Source organism: Passer domesticus, chromosome 15 (genome assembly GCF_036417665.1).
Source record: "Passer domesticus isolate bPasDom1 chromosome 15, bPasDom1.hap1, whole genome shotgun sequence".
NCBI classification, from domain to species: domain Eukaryota; kingdom Metazoa; phylum Chordata; class Aves; order Passeriformes; family Passeridae; genus Passer; species Passer domesticus.
Window position 1 is genome coordinate 2,825,251 of NC_087488.1, and position 11,981 is coordinate 2,837,231.

At 64.7% G+C, this 11,981-nt stretch overlaps 1 protein-coding gene across 2 annotated transcripts; it reads left to right on the forward strand.

The window, feature by feature from the left end:
* Window positions 1–538: 538 nt before the first annotated feature.
* On the forward strand, window positions 539–11,279 carry TFAP4 (transcription factor AP-4). 2 transcript variants are annotated; one of them, XM_064390911.1, is made up of 7 exons: window positions 539–685; window positions 6,960–7,125; window positions 7,557–7,655; window positions 8,155–8,325; window positions 8,533–8,670; window positions 9,669–9,827; window positions 9,934–11,279. In XM_064390911.1, the coding sequence occupies exons 2-7, from the start codon at window positions 7,051–7,053 to the stop codon at window positions 10,126–10,128; spliced, it is 837 nt and encodes a 278-aa protein (XP_064246981.1). In that variant the 5' UTR covers window positions 539–685; window positions 6,960–7,050; the 3' UTR covers window positions 10,129–11,279. The 2 variants fall into 2 exon arrangements, with proteins under 2 accessions (XP_064246981.1, XP_064246980.1); XM_064390910.1 differs by lacking the exon at window positions 539–685 and adding an exon at window positions 3,371–3,627 and having other exon boundaries at window positions 9,934–11,278.
* Window positions 11,280–11,981: the final 702 nt, after the last annotated feature.

The following is an 11,981-nucleotide window of genomic DNA, read 5'->3' on the forward strand; positions in this document are numbered from 1 at the left end:
GGAGCCCCCACCCCGCACCGGGGCGGCTCGGGAGGGGGGGGGCAGGGTGGGGGTCACACCGGGGAAATGGGGGTTGGGGGGGATCCCCCTCCCCGCGGGAGCGGCGCCGCCCGCCCGTCGCGTGACGTCACAGAGCGGGGCTGGCGTCACGCCTGGCGGGGGCCCCCGCATGACGTCAGCGGCGGGGGGGTTGTCCCGGGGCCGCGGCTCCTTCCGGCGGCAGGATGTGGCGGGGCCGGCCCGGATGCTGCAGCCGCGCCGGGGGGGTCCCTCCCCCGGGGCCCACGCGGGTGGCTGCGCACACCCCACCCGTGATGTTCTTTGGGGGCGGAATGCGGCTGCGGTGTCCCCAACGCCCCCCCGCCATGGCGGGCAGCGAGGGGGGACACAACATTGCCCCGCGCGGCTTTTGTTGGGTTGGGGCTGAAGGCTGCAGCGTCCCCAGCAGCGCCGCTGTAAAAGGGAGGACACACGCGTGGGGGACAGCTCTGTCCCAGGCGGGTGGCTGAAGTCACGCCCCACCACAACACCCGTGGTTGTTTTGTTTCCGTTTGGGTTTTTGTTGGTTTTTGTTTTGTTTTTTTCCAGGGTGAGATGCGGTGTCCTCCCTGCGAAAGGGAGGGACACACGGGGAGGAAGCTCTGCTCCATGCGGGCGCTGCCGTGTCCCCAGGAGCCCCACAAAGGTGGGACGCGAGTGGGGGCACAATTGTCTCACGCGGGCAGCTGAAACCACGTCCCAGCCGCGGTGCGGGGTTTTCTTTTGCGGGGGCAGAGCTGCTGTGTCCCCTACAGCCGCGCAGCAGAACACGACACGAATGCAGGGACAGTTGTGACCCCCACGGGCGGCCGGAGCCACATCCTCCCGCGGTCTGGGTGTTTTTCCGGGGGAGCCGCCGTGTCCCCACCATCCCCGCCACAAGCAGGGCAGACGCGGGAGGGCAGCACTGTCCCACGCGGGGACCCAAATCCCACCCTGCCGAGGGCATTCCTGCGGGACGGGGACAAGCGCTGTGTCCCCGGCAGGCTCACGGTGAAAGGGAGGGGGACGCGGTGTCCCGGTGCCGCGGGGGGACGCGCAGCCCCCGTGGGGCCCCTGCGGGGCCGGGCAGGGGGCCCAGGGGACACCGGCAGAACCTGTCCTGCAGCTCCCAGCGGGGCCGGGCTGTGCGAGGGGGAGGGCTGAGCCCACCCTGCTCTGCTCCTGCCCCTCCAGGGTGACAGCCCACCCCAGGACCCCCCGGTGTTCCCGCTCCGGTGGCCCTGGACCCTCGCAGGCAGTGCCGGGGGGGCTGTGGGGGGAGGTCACCTGCCACAGGTAGGTTCCCTCAGGTACCGCACGGCTCCTGCCAGCCCCACGCCTCCCTACGGACTCCCCATGGCCCCTGCCAGCCCTGTGCTCCCCTAGCAGTCCCCCAGAGTCCCCTCCCAGCTCTGTGCCCCCCTGTGACCCCCCCATAGCCCCTGCCAGCCCCACACCTTCCTGGCACCTCCACAGGCCCCCAAAGCCTCTATTATCCCCCCCATTATCCCCCTAAGCCCCCCATCCCCCACAACCCCTCTGCCAGCCCCCCAAAAGCCCCCTGCCCACATGAACCCGTCACCCCCACCCGGAGCCCCCCGTGCCTCCTGTGAGCTCCTCGGCCCTGCCAGCCCCCAACCCCCCTGCGAGGCCCCACAGCCCCCTGCCAGCTCCCAGACCCCTCCAGCAGTTCCTCGAGTCCCCTGCCAGCTTTCAGAGCCCCTCTGTCAGCCCCCAGAGCCCCCCATCAGATCCTCAAGCCCCCTGCCAGCTCCCAGCCCCCCTCAATCAACTCCCCAAGCTCCTCACCAGCCCCCAGTGCCCCCCATCAGCTCTCAGGGTGCCTCTGGCAGCCCCCAGAGCCTCCTCCCCAAAGCCCCCTGCCAGCCATGGATCTGTCACCCCCAGCTCCCTGAGCCCTGTGACAGCCCCAGGGCAGCTGTGACACCCCTGCCCCCAGCCACGGGCAGCCCCCTGAGCCCCCCAAAAGGGAGACCCTGCTGGGACCAGGGATGGGGTGGGATGGGGTGGGGTGGGATGGGGTGGGATGAGATTGAATAGAAGAGGACGGGACAGGACAAGGATAGGCCAGGCTGGGGTAGGATAGGATGGGGAGGGGGTTAGGTGGGGTTGGGATGGGGATGAGGATAGGGTAGAATGGGGTGGGACAAACTGGATGTAGGAGAGGATTGGATGGGGACAGGATAGGACAGGATAAGATGGAATAGGGACAAGACAAGTCAGGATAAGGTAGGATAGGATAGGATAGGATAGGATAGGATAGGATAGGATAGGATAGGATAGGATAGGATAGGATAGGATAGGATAGGATAGGATAGGATAGGGCAGATGAGGTGGGATGGGGATGGGAACAGGATGGAATAGGATTAGATGGAACTGGAACAGGACAGGTCAGGGTACCATGAGATAGGATGGGATGGGATGGAGATGAGGCAGGTCAGAATGGGCTGAGATGGAATTGGATGGGACAGGATAGGATGGGATGGATTGGATAGGATGGGATGAGTTAGGGTGGAGTGAGGTTAGGGTGTGATGGGGATGGGATGGGGACATGTCAGGTCAGGGTAGGATGGCATAGGACTAGGACAGGATGGGATGGGCATAGGATGGGATAGGATAGGGACAAGGCTGGATGGGATGGAGACAAAGCAGATCAGGATTGGATAGGGTAGAGCAGGATAGGACAGAACTATGGCAAGATGGGCTGGGATGAGGTGGGATGGGGATAGGTCACATGGAGATAGGATGAGATAGGGACACAACAGGCCAGGGTGGAATGGGGTAGCATAGGATGGGATGGAACTAGGGCAGGATGGAATGATGTGGGGTGGAATGGACACAGGTAAGGATGGGGTAGGATAAAGCAGGATAAGATAGGGTAGGATGGGATGGAGCCAGGGCAGGATAGAATGAGGTGACACGGGAGGGAGACAGGTCAGGGTGGGATAGGGTAGGGTTTGGTATGGTACGATAGGATAGGGTGCGATGGGTATGGAGTGGCACGGGGACAGCTCAGGATGGCAGGAGGTGGGATGGGTTGGGGACAGGGCAGGATGAGGGTAGGATGGGACAGAGCAACACAGGATAGAGCAACACAGGATAGAGCAGCCCAGGATAGAGCAGCCCGGGATGGAGCCAGGTCAGGAGCGGCGCGGTGTGACGGGCCGGTGCCAGCACGGGTCGGTACCGTCCCGGCCGCTCCAGTCGCCCCCCGCCCCGCCGTGTCCCGCCGCGTTCCGCCGCCGCGTCCCGGTGCCGCTCCGGCCGCGCTGCGGCCCCTCCCGCCGCCTTTGTTTACGCGGGGCCGGTGCGGGGCGGGGGCGGCGCCGGGCGGGCGGGGGCGGGCGGGGGAGCGGCGGCGGCGGCGGGCGGGAGCCGCGCTCGCTCCAGCTGTTTCCCGCCTTGGGCCGCGGGCAGAGGCCGGAGCCGGGCCGGGAGGGGCTGAACCGGGCCGGGACGAGCCGGGCTGGGCTGAACCGGGCCCCCCGCCCCCGTTATGGAGTACTTCATGGTGCCGGCCCCCAAGGTGCCGGCCCTGCAGCACTTCAGGAAATCCGAGAAGGAGGTCATCGGTGGGCTCTGCAGGTGGGGGAGCGCCGGGAGATCGCGGGCTCGGGGGTCTCGGGAGGCCCGGGGGGGGATGGCGGGGAAGGGGGGAGCGGAGAACGGGGGGAGCGGCGCGGCCGCCGCGGCCCCTCCGCCCGCACGTGGTCCCGGCCGCGCACATGGGACCGGCGGCCGCGCGTGGCCCGGGCGGGCAGCGCCGCGCCCCCGGCCCCGGCCGGTCCCGCGGGTGCGGCGGGGCGCGCCCGGGGCGGGGGGCGCGGGGCGCGGGGGTCCGGGGGGCGCGGGGGTGTGTGTTTACCGCCGGGCCTGGCCGTGACTCTGCAGCCGCCCGGAGGAGGCGGGTCGCGGCCGGGGCTGCCGGGACATGTAGTGCGGGAGCGGCGGCACAAAGCCCGCGGACACGCGGGGAGCCCCGGCGGGCGGGGGGGCGGCCGGGGACCGGGGCTGCGCCCGCGGGGGGCGGCGGGCGGGGGCGGCGCGGGCCCCGGGGCCACGCGGGGCGGCCCCGAGCCCCCCCGGGCCTCCCGGGCCTTGCGCTGCCGGCGCCGGGCGCGCTGAGCCCCCCGGGCCCGCGGGGCTGTGGGGCGGCCCGGAGCCCGCGGCACGTGTGGGGGCCCGGGCCTCGGGTGCTGCCCCTGCCCCACGGCCCGCGGGCTCGTCCCGGGGAGTGGCCGCACCTGAGCCCCCCCCGAGCTGCAGCGGTGGGGCCGCGGCTTCTCTGGGGTCCCTCGCGGTGGGCCCGTGGGTTTGGGGTGCCTGCATGGGCGGGGGGTGCGGCCGTCCCGCCCGGGCGCTGGGGGTGCACGGCCCCACGCTGACCCCGGCACCCGGCAGAGCTCGGGGAGCAGCCTTCCCACTGCCCCGAGCTCCGAGACACCCTGCCTGGAGCTCAGGGCGCTGGGTTCCTCTGCGTGGAACTTGGGTGCTGGGGCTGCCCTGCTTGTGACCCCCAGGAGCTCAGGGACGCCCTGCCTGCAGGCTCAGGGGGCTGGGGGACAGCCTGCCTGTGAACTGGGGGTGCTGGGGACACCTGGCTGCATCCTGCTTGTGCACTCAGGTGTACCCTGACCCTGTAAGCTTAGAAGTGCCCTTCATGGAAGCATGGAGATACCCTGCCTGTGAACTTGGGGATGCCATGCCTGCAGGTTGGGGAACACCCTACCTGTGACCTCAAGGAGCCTGGGGACACCCTGCCCCCATGGCCGTGCCTCCCTTGCCCTCCAGCACAGCCCACAGCACAAGCTGTGATCAGTGTTGGACATGAGTGGACAGTGGGGCATCTGCCTTGTGCCTGGCTCCAACATCCACGTGGGTTTGTTTCCCTCGAGGTCCAGGCAAGAGAAATGTCCTCCCCAGCGTGGGAAGGACCGAATTCTGCTTGCCTGACACAAACCCCACAGCACCAGGCTGGAGACCCCAGGGGTTCAGTGGGTGCCACCTGCTCCCCCTGCCTCTGTGCTGCCCCATCCTGGCCATGCTGGCTGTCTGAATCCGTGGGGTTTTGCCCTTTTTGTACTTCACTGTCACTTCTCGGGTCTCTTCCCAGGAAGAGCAGCTGGGGCAGGTTGCGGGAGGTCTGCCGGCGAGGAAGCAGGCTCTTCCTCCTTTCCCAGTATTTCAGAAACCACTTCCGCGCTGCCCAGTCCTGGGCCTCTCCATCCCATTCCCCTGAAGTGCCTGGTGGTCCCACATCCTGGAGCAGTGCTCCAGCCACCTCCTTACCCCAAGAGGGATGTCTCCAAGACCTGCAGGGTTTGGTGGGTTTTGGGGCAAGTTTGGGGCTGGTTTCAGCAGGAGCAGGGAGGTGGGTGACAGCCACCACCAGATGGGAGCCCTGTGCCACAATCCTGCTGTGAGCAGCTCTTGGTCCATGCAGCAGAGGCTGCTCCCAGAGAGAGGGGCAGACCCGTGGCACCCATCCCGGCTCCACAGCCCCAGGATTGCATGTGAGGGAGCCAGTACAGTGCGTGCTTGGCACCCAGCATCAGCCTGGGACACTACCCTAGAGGTTGGGGACATCTTCCTGGCCTCCGTGGGCTGAGCTGGGTTTCTTCTGTATCCCCCTGGCATGCACTGGGATCCTTTCCTATACCTCTAGGATGAGCTGAGATCCTCCCCATCCCTCTGGAGTAATCTGGAATCCTTCCCGGTCTGCTTGGGATGAGCTGTGATTCTTCTCTGTCTTGCTGGGCACAGCTGGGATCCTTCCCCGTGCCCTTGGACAGACATGGAATCCATCCCCTTCTTAGGCTGAGTGAGGATCCTTTCCCATCCCTCTGGGATGAGCTGGGTCTTTCCCCATCCCTGTGTATCACGGATGAGTTGTGGTGCATTCCCCACTTGCAGCAGGCAGTGATGAGTGGCCTGAGAGTCTCCGGTCCCTGCCTGGGCACACGGGGGTGCTGCGCGGATCCCTGAGATCCATCCCCGCGCTCCCAAACCTCCGTGCTTCCTCCCTGGCCTCACCAGGAGGGCAGCGAGGGCAGGATGCTGGGCTTTGCTTCCCAGCCTGGCTTTGGCAGGGCTCTGGGTGGAATGTTGCCGTCTCCCGGAGCCGCGGGGCACCTGGGCGGGCGGCTGGAGCCCGCCTTATCTCGCCCCGTGCCGGCGGCCCGGCTCCCGTGTTTAGTCTTTGGTGCCTCGCAGCATCCCCGGCGCCAGCGGGTGCCTGCGCTCCGGGGGGAGTTGGCACGGTGTGATCCAAACCTCTGCCCTGCTTCCCTCGGGGAGAAGTGGGGTGTGGGTGAAGCTGGGCCCCACGGCAGCGAGCTTTGCCAGGTCTGGTGCTCCGGACCCCGTGGGTGTTGGCTGCCCAGAACCCTCGCCCTCCATGCCGGCGTTTCCCGGCCCATCTGCGGGGCACGGGCGTGGGGGGCGAGGAGGCAGCGGCAGGAAGCAGGCAGGAGCTGCGGCTTGGGGTGGGACGGGGGCTTCTCTGCTGGGAGCTGTCATCTGGAAGCCATCAGCGGGGCGGGAGGGAGGGAGCCGCCTTCCCGGGGCCACACACGCCGGCCAGCCCGCGGGGACACAGCCGGCCAGCCCGCAGCCTCCCTCGCCCACCTGGGGGTCCTCTCGCCCGGGCTGGGCACTGGGCAGTGTGTCTGGGCCCAGTGGGAGCAGGGGGCTGCAGCAGGGCCGTTGTTTGGCCAGTGCGTCCCCCAAAGCTGTGGACACAGGGCTGGAGAAACCCACCCACCTGCTTTGGTGATTCCCAGCACCGCAGCCATCGTCCCCTGTGTGTCACCCATCCCTTTGGTGGCTCGGAACCATCACTGCAAAGCAAGGGGGGATGCAGTGAGCTGGCAGCAGGGGTGCAGCCCCCAGTCCCTAACCTTGGGTCTCTCTCACAGCTTGGCCAACATCCCACTGACTCCAGAGACCCAGCGGGACCAGGAGCGGCGGATACGCAGGGAAATCGCCAACAGCAACGAGAGACGGCGGATGCAGAGCATCAATGCTGGCTTCCAGTCCCTGAAAACCCTCATCCCACACACGGATGGGGAGAAGCTCAGCAAGGTGAGCGGGGTTCACATGGTCCTGCACGTGGAGAGGCTGAAAGTGGAGTTGGGGGCATTTGGGTGTTGACTCGGTGATGGAGCTCTCTCCTGGGGAGGTTTCCCAGCTGGAGCGGGTGTGCATCCCTAGCCCGGTGTCCTGCAGTGGGCTGGCAGTGTGTGACAGCCCCCAGTGCCCCTGGAGCACGGTGACGTGTTCCTGGGGGAGGAGGGGACCCGTGCAGAGGGGAGTGGGGTGAGGAGGCAGCTGTTGGGCTCCCGAGGCAGGTGAATTGGAGGGTTTCACCAGGGGGAACCTGGGGCAAAGCAGATTCCGGGAGGGGACACCAGGGACAGGCAAGGAGCAGAGCTGCTTGCAGAGCTCATCAGAAGGAGGCCTGGGGGCACACCGGGGTCTCCTGCCTCAGTGTACCCCTCCTGCCTCCCCCACAGGCAGCCATCCTCCAGCAGACGGCCGAGTACATCTTCTCCCTGGAGCAGGAAAAGACTCGGCTACTGCAGCAGAACACCCAGCTCAAGCGGTTCATCCAGGTACTGCCCTGGGGATGGGACAGGAGGGGGTGGCACAATCCTGCCTGGCCAGGGTGGCGATGCCATTGCAGTTCTGTGGGCTCAGGGTGGAACCTTCTTACCTGCTCAGCCAGAGAGTGGAGATGTTTCCATTCCCCTGGCAGGGCAGGGCGCCCCATTCAACCTGGCATCTCTTACCTAGCAGGGGGAGAAGGGTTGGGGTCCCATTTTCCATTGTTTCCACCCATTTGGGTGTCGGGAATGGCCTGGTGTCAGATCTGGTGCTGAGGTGCCCTGGTTGAACTGCCCTGGGTGTCAGTGTGACAATCAGGTTGGCACAAGGCTGCAGGGATGAGAACCAGGATGGGGGACATGGGCAGGAGCTCATCTGTCCCAAGCATCAAACACAACCCCAGGGAGACCTTTCCTGCATGGAGCTCTGGTGGGGAGTGGCATCACCCAGATGTCTGGATGGCAGGGAGAGCATCCCCCTTTCCCTGACACCACATTCCCACGGCAGGAATTCAGTGGCTCCTCCCCGAAACGGCGACGGGCAGAGGACAAAGACGAGGGGATCGGCTCGCCAGACATCTGGGAAGATGAGAAGGCCGAGGATCTGCGTCGGGAGATGATTGAGCTCCGGCAGCAGCTGGACAAGGAGCGCTCGGTCCGCATGATGCTGGAGGAGCAGGTGAGGCCAGGTGCCCTCTTGCAGCCTCTGCCGTGTCCCCAGTGAACCCCAGGGACACCAGCAGTGCTGTGGGGTCACCAAACACCTGCTTTGGACACTGCTTCTCCATGCTTGTCTGGGGATTCCTGGCTCCCGCTGAGGGGACAGCTGGGGTTCAGCGGGGCCGTGCCAGACTCCCCACTGATGCTGGGGTTCCCTGACCCGCAGGTTCGCTCCCTGGAGGCCCACATGTACCCCGAGAAGCTGAAGGTGATTGCTCAGCAGGTGCAGCTCCAGCAGCAGCAGGAACAGGTGAGGTTGCTGCACCAGGAGAAGCTCGAGCGCGAGCAGCAGATCCGAACCCAGGTGAGTGCACCCCAGACACCCCCAGGTGCTGGAGGATGGGGGTGGGTTTGGTGATGGACTTGGCACCTCCTGTGGGCACTGATGTCCCAGCAAAGCTCTCGCCCTTAGTGATTTGGGAAAGGGGTGGCCCAAAGCCCCCACAGTGCCTGGGGCTGTGCTTGCAGACCCTGTGTTTCAGGGAGGGACTGTGGATTGAACCACCCGTGGTGGCTTCCAAGTGGCTCCATTCCCTGGCACAGAGGGGTTTGTGCAGGGAAGGCCACTCGCTCCCGGAGAAGGTTTCATCTCAGGGGCTTCACCCTTCTCTGGGTGCCTCCTGCTGAACTTCAGGGATCCCCAAACCACGCCCTGCCACCCAGCAGGCTGGGAAAGGGGAGTGTCAAACTGGCAGGCGGAGGGGATGGGAACTGAAGCCTTTCCCCCGGGACTGCTGGGTTTGCCAGGGGTGCAGGGAGGAGGCGAGCGCTGTGCCAGCACCGGTCCCTGTGCTCTGCCACCCTCGAGCCCAGCCCGGGGCCACGCCGCTCTGGGAGCTTCAAAGGGAGGAACAGCAGCTTCTTCCCTGCTCCTCGGGTTTCTGCAGAGCCGTGTCCCTGCAGGGTCCCCGCCGGCCGCCTCCCGGGGAAGTTCAGCCTATTTTTAGGTGAACTCTCCGTAGCCTCCTGCTAGGGCGGATCTTCCCATCCGCTGCTCCAACGAGGATCTCCGAGGGGTGTGGGGAATTCCTGGCCACGCAGGGGCTGGCACTCGCCTCTCCCGGCTTCAAAGCCCAAATCATTGCCCTTTGGGATAAGGGGAACCCTTCATGTTCTGCTCTGCAAAGCTGAGGTGACAGCAGCTTTCAGCTGGCATCCTCCTGCATCCGCTGGGATGGAGAACGGGAGCAGCTGAGTGATGCTTCAGCTTTTATGGAGCTTGGGCTCTGTGAAGAAGCGCGATGTTCTCCCCATGCTGCCGTGCCGTGCCCTGCTCACCAGGGGTTTCCCTTCTGTCCCCAGCTCCTGCCATCACATGCTCCCCCAGCGCCCACCCACCACCCCACCGTGATCGTTCCAGCGCCGCCTCCCTCCCATCATGTCACCGTGGTCACCATGGGCCCATCCTCGGTCATCAACACGGTCTCCACGTCCCGGCAAAACCTGGACACCATCGTTCAGGTCAGCGGGGGGGCAGCGGGGGGATTGGCAGTGGGGGGCTCGGGGGGGTCCCTGGTCCCCAGCGTGGCTCAGAGGTGTCCTGACAGCCGGTGTGTGCCCCGGGCAGGCGATCCAGCACATCGAGGGCACGCAGGAGAAGCAGCTGCAGGAAGAGGAGCAGCGACGCGCCGTCATCGTGACGCCGGCGCGCGCCTGCCCCGAGCCCTCCGCCTCCGACACCGCCTCCGACACCGAGGGCAACGACAGTGACTCCATGGACCAGAGCAAAGAGGAGCCCTCGGGGGACGGGGAGCTGCCCTGACACCCCCCGCCAGCAGCTGGGGAGGGAAGCCGGGGCAGGGGGGGGAAACGTCAGAGAATATGCTGAAATTTTTAAAAAATACAACGTGATTTGGGTCTCTTTTATGACCTTTTTCCAATACTGTAAAGCAGAGCGTTAGAGGCAGGCAAAGGTCACCCGTCAGCTCCCAGGGGGGTGGGGGCTTAGGAGTGGCCACAGTGGGGCATGGGGGGCTTGGGGCATGGTGGGGGGCGTTGGGAAGGGGGGTCACAGCCCCCCACCCTGGTTTATAACCCCCCACCTGCCAACCCACAGGGAATCCTGCCAAGCTGGCAGCAGCCCCACTGTTCCTGATGGTGTTCCCTTGGGACAGGGCCTTTGGTTGGGATCTTAATTTGGTTTTTTCCTTCTCTTGTGTTTTTTTTTTTCCTTTTACTTAAATGTTTGTTTTTAAGCAGGGGGGGAGATGCCAAGTGACATGGCAGCAGGGGCAGGACAGGGATCCCTGATTTCAGGGTACCACCATGGCTCCTGCACCCCACATAGGGCAGGGAAAACCCCCTTGGAGAGTAAAATAACCCTGGGATGATGCCATTGGAGCACGGCAGGAGGGCTGGCATATGCCATCCCTCCCTGGCATTTCCAGCACCCACCTCCTTGGCACAGGGATGGCAGGTTGGGGGCTGATTTTTACACCCCGTCCCTGTCCTTGTGCCCATTCCTGTCCCCCCCACCCCATTCCCATCCCTCCTTTAAGCACTTAACCTGGTTTGTGGGGTCTGTCAGCTCCGAAGAGCTTTTCTATTTTGTGATTGTGTCGCTTGGGTCTGTCGTGGCGGGTGGGGGGTCCCTGTTTTGTGCATCCCCCCCTCGCCCCACTGCCCCCCACCCGGCTGTAGGGTTTTAGGCCAGTCGTGTGTAGAGCCTCGGTGGTATTCAGTAGGTTCCCCCCCAGCTGCAGCTGTTTCTCGGTTCCTTTCCCCTTTTGTTTTTGTTTTTTTGGGTTTTTTTGTTTTGTTTTGGTTTTTTTTTTTTTTTTGTATTTTTTTTTTACAATTTTCAGGTCTTTGTGTTGATTGAGAAGCTATTCTATTTTGTTAAGAAAGTTGAAAAAAAAAAAAGAGGCTCGTGCCTTTGTAAAGAAACAAAATAAAGTTTGTACTTGGTTTTTTAGAAGCTCTGTCCCGGCGTTAACGTTTGTGGGGACAGGGATGGATCCCTCCCTGATGGACACTGGTCCCCCTGGGGGTGGTGGGGAGGGCAGGGAGCGCTGCCTGCGCTGGGAATCACGGCAGGAGGCAAAGGCAGAGGGTGCTGGCCCTGGTGCTGGCCCTGGTGCTCCTGCTCAGCAGTCAGGCTGTGTTTAAAGGCTCATCAGTGCTGTGATGGGCACATCGGGGCTCAGCTCCGTGCTGAGGTGGAGGTGGGGACATCTGGGCTGGGTTTAATGAGGCCACACAGCTGAGGGGGGCTGGGGTCAGACTTTGTGTCCCCCTTCCCCAGGGGTGGGGGTGTCCATCTCTCCCTGGAGCTGACTCCTGACTCAGGGTGGGGGCACTCATCTCTCTCCATGTTTTTGGGGGTGAGGCACCCCTCTTTTCCCATGGAGCACCCACCTCTCGGCATCCTCCCGTGGCTGTGGGTCCCTCCCACTGCCCTCCACTCCATCCGTGGTGTCTGGCCAAGGGGTGGCTCCTGCCTGCTCTGAGCCATCACCCCCTGCTCCACACCACTGCCCTGTCCCACCCCTTATCTCGGGTTCAGGGGCTCCCCCTGCTCCCCCTCCTGGGGAACTGTTGTTTGCCACCTTCCCTGAGAAAAAGCTGGGTCACAGCCCCCCCAGAATGGCTCCTGCACTGATGGAGTCCAAGGGT